Source organism: Meleagris gallopavo, chromosome 17, assembly GCF_000146605.3.
Source record: "Meleagris gallopavo isolate NT-WF06-2002-E0010 breed Aviagen turkey brand Nicholas breeding stock chromosome 17, Turkey_5.1, whole genome shotgun sequence".
Lineage (NCBI taxonomy): Eukaryota > Metazoa > Chordata > Aves > Galliformes > Phasianidae > Meleagris > Meleagris gallopavo.
In genome coordinates this window covers 11164713-11167449 of record NC_015027.2, presented here as the reverse complement: position 1 = coordinate 11167449, position 2737 = coordinate 11164713, and the positions used below count along the sequence as shown (strand labels likewise).

General features: G+C 58.0%; 1 protein-coding gene across 1 annotated transcript in view; it reads left to right on the top strand.

The window, feature by feature from the left end:
- The window catches only part of LOC104913599 (EMI domain-containing protein 1), a 5598-nt gene extending 5431 nt beyond the window's left edge, over window positions 1-167 (top strand). Inside the window, exon 9 of the mRNA XM_010720523.2 lies at window positions 73-167. Within this exon, the coding sequence (XP_010718825.1) occupies window positions 73-167 (95 nt within the window). The remainder of the gene's footprint in view (window positions 1-72) is intronic.
- The last annotated feature ends 2570 nt before the right edge of the window (window positions 168-2737 follow it).

The window sequence follows — 2737 nt, the reverse complement described above, 5'->3', positions numbered from 1 at the left end:
GCCACGCGTGCACTCTGGTGGTCTCGGGCACGGCACCGCTTCCCCCCCCCATGGGTCTCCCGGGGACCGCAGAGTGGGGAGAGCCGCGGAGCGCGGCCGTTCTGGTGCCGGTCCTTCGTGGGGTCACGGCGTGGGACGTGGGGCTGGGATGTGGAGTGGGGCTGTGAAAATGGAGCGGGGACGTGGCGTGGGGACGTGGGGCTGGGATGTGGTTGGGGAACATGGAGATGGGGAGGGACGTGGGGGCATGGAGATGGTATATGGCATGGGGACGTGGAGATGGTATATGGCATGGGGACATGGAGAGATGGGGTATGACGTGGGGTGGTGGAGCTGGGATAGGGCACGGGGGCATGGAGCCGGAACATGGCATGGGGATGCTGAGCTGGGACACGGCATGAGGACATGGAGCTGGGGTGTGACATGGGGATTTGAAGCTGGGGCAGGAACATGGCATGGGGCCGTGAGGTTGGGACAGGAACGTGGGTGGTGTTGAGCTCAGATATGGCGTGAGGATGTGCAACCAGGAGACATGAGCTGGGACAGGAACACGGCAGGGGGACATAGAGCTGGGACACGGCATGGGAACATGGAGCTGGGTTGTGACATGGGGACATGGAGCAGCTGGAACAGGAATACGGCAGGGGGACGTGAGGTTGGATAAGGGCGTGGGAGCGTGAGGTTGGGACAGAAACATGGGTGGTGTTGAGCTCAGATATGGTATGAGGATGTGGAACAGGACGAGGATGGAGACATGGAGCTGGGATGCAACATGGGGACGTGAAGCATGGCATGGAGATGTTGAGCTGAGACATGGCATGAGGACATGGAGCTGGGACAGGAACATGGCAGGGGGACATGCAGATGAGATGTGGCATGGGGACGTGGAACTAAGATAGGAATATGACATGGGGACATGAAGCTGGGACATGTATGGGGGCATAGAGCAGGGACAGGGGCATGGCACTGGGACCTGAAGCCAGAGCAGGGATCTGGACATGGGACACGGCATGGGGACACAGATGTGAGATGGGAACATGGCATGGGGAGCTAGAGCCAGGTCAGGGAGCAGGGCTGCCTGTGTGGGGGGCAGGGACATGGGGGGACCATGCTCCACACTACAAAGGGCCCAGGACTCCCTACTGCCTCTAGGAGGGCGCGTCCCCTCTGCACACACGCATACATGTGTGCACACATGCATGTGCAAACATGTGCACCTACAACTTCATGCACGTATGTGCATGCACACGCACATACATGCATACGCATACATACACAGATGCATGCACACACATGCATGCACACATACATGCACATACGCATGCACATCCATATGCACACACACACACACGCTCACACGCACGCTGCCTGCAGGACCCCCCACCCACACCCCCCACCCCCAGCAGGGACCACCCGCACACATTTGCTCTTTGCACGCCGCCAGCACGCAGACCACACGCACATTATTTGCAAACAGCAGCCGGAAGCACAAGCAGAGCAGCACAAACACTCGGATGCACACGGCCCAGGGTAGCATACACACACTGCTACCTGCATGCAAACACCGCCGAGTGCACAGGCACGTGTGCACGTGTGAACACACCTGGAAGCCTATGGCACCCCGAGGTGCCATCCCCGATGGATGGGCACGGGGAGGTGTGCATGGGGACACGGGGACAGGCACAAATGCACACACAAAACAGCAGACATGCAGAAACACGAGCACGTGTGCACATATATGTATACATACGTGTGCGCACACACATGTGTGCACCCCACACTGAGAACCACGAAGCTGTTCCCACCTAAGGACATCCCCACACACACTGTATGGGGTTGAGGGCTCCTCCTGCCCTACAGCTGCCTCCACTGCTCCAACACCCCAAAAGCACCACTGCCCAACCCATGACAGCCCCTAATCTGTGACACCCCCAATGCACAACATCTCTCCGATCCATGTCCCCCATATTCACAGCCCCCCATTTATGTCTCCATATCCACGCCCCCATATCCATGTCCTGCCATCAATATCCCCCATATCCATGTCTTGCCATCAGTATCCCCAATATCCATGTCCCCAGTATGTGCCCCCCATAACCACGTGCCCCCATACCCACGCTCCCATATCCATGTCCCTCGATCATATCCTCCCATCCATATCCCCGTTCCCCATATCCGTGTCCCCACCCATGTTCCCCCACCCATGCCTCCATATCCATGTTTCCGTATCTATGTCTCTCCATAACCATGTCCACATACGTGTCCACCCATCCATATCCCCCATATCTATGTCCCCCCCACCCATGCCTCTGTATCCCCATATCCTTGTCCTTCCATATCCATGTCCCCCATATCGATGCACCCCATATCCATGCTCCCATATCCATGTCCCCCTTATCTATGTCCCCATCCATATCCCCTCATCCATGCCCCCCATACCCGTGCCCCCATATCCATGTTCCCTCATCCATATATCCCCAATCCATGTCCCCATACCCATGTCCCCATATCCACGTCCCCCACATTCACGTTCCCCCATACCCATGTCCCCATATCCGTGTTCTCCCATCCATATCCCCCATACCCATGTCCCAATATGTGCCCCCCATAACCACGTGCCCCATACCCACGCTCCCGTATCCGTGGCCCCTTTATCTACGTCCCCCCATCCATATCCCCTCACTCCCATTCCCATTCTGCCCTCCGACCCCCCAGGAGCCGCCCCCCCACATCGTTC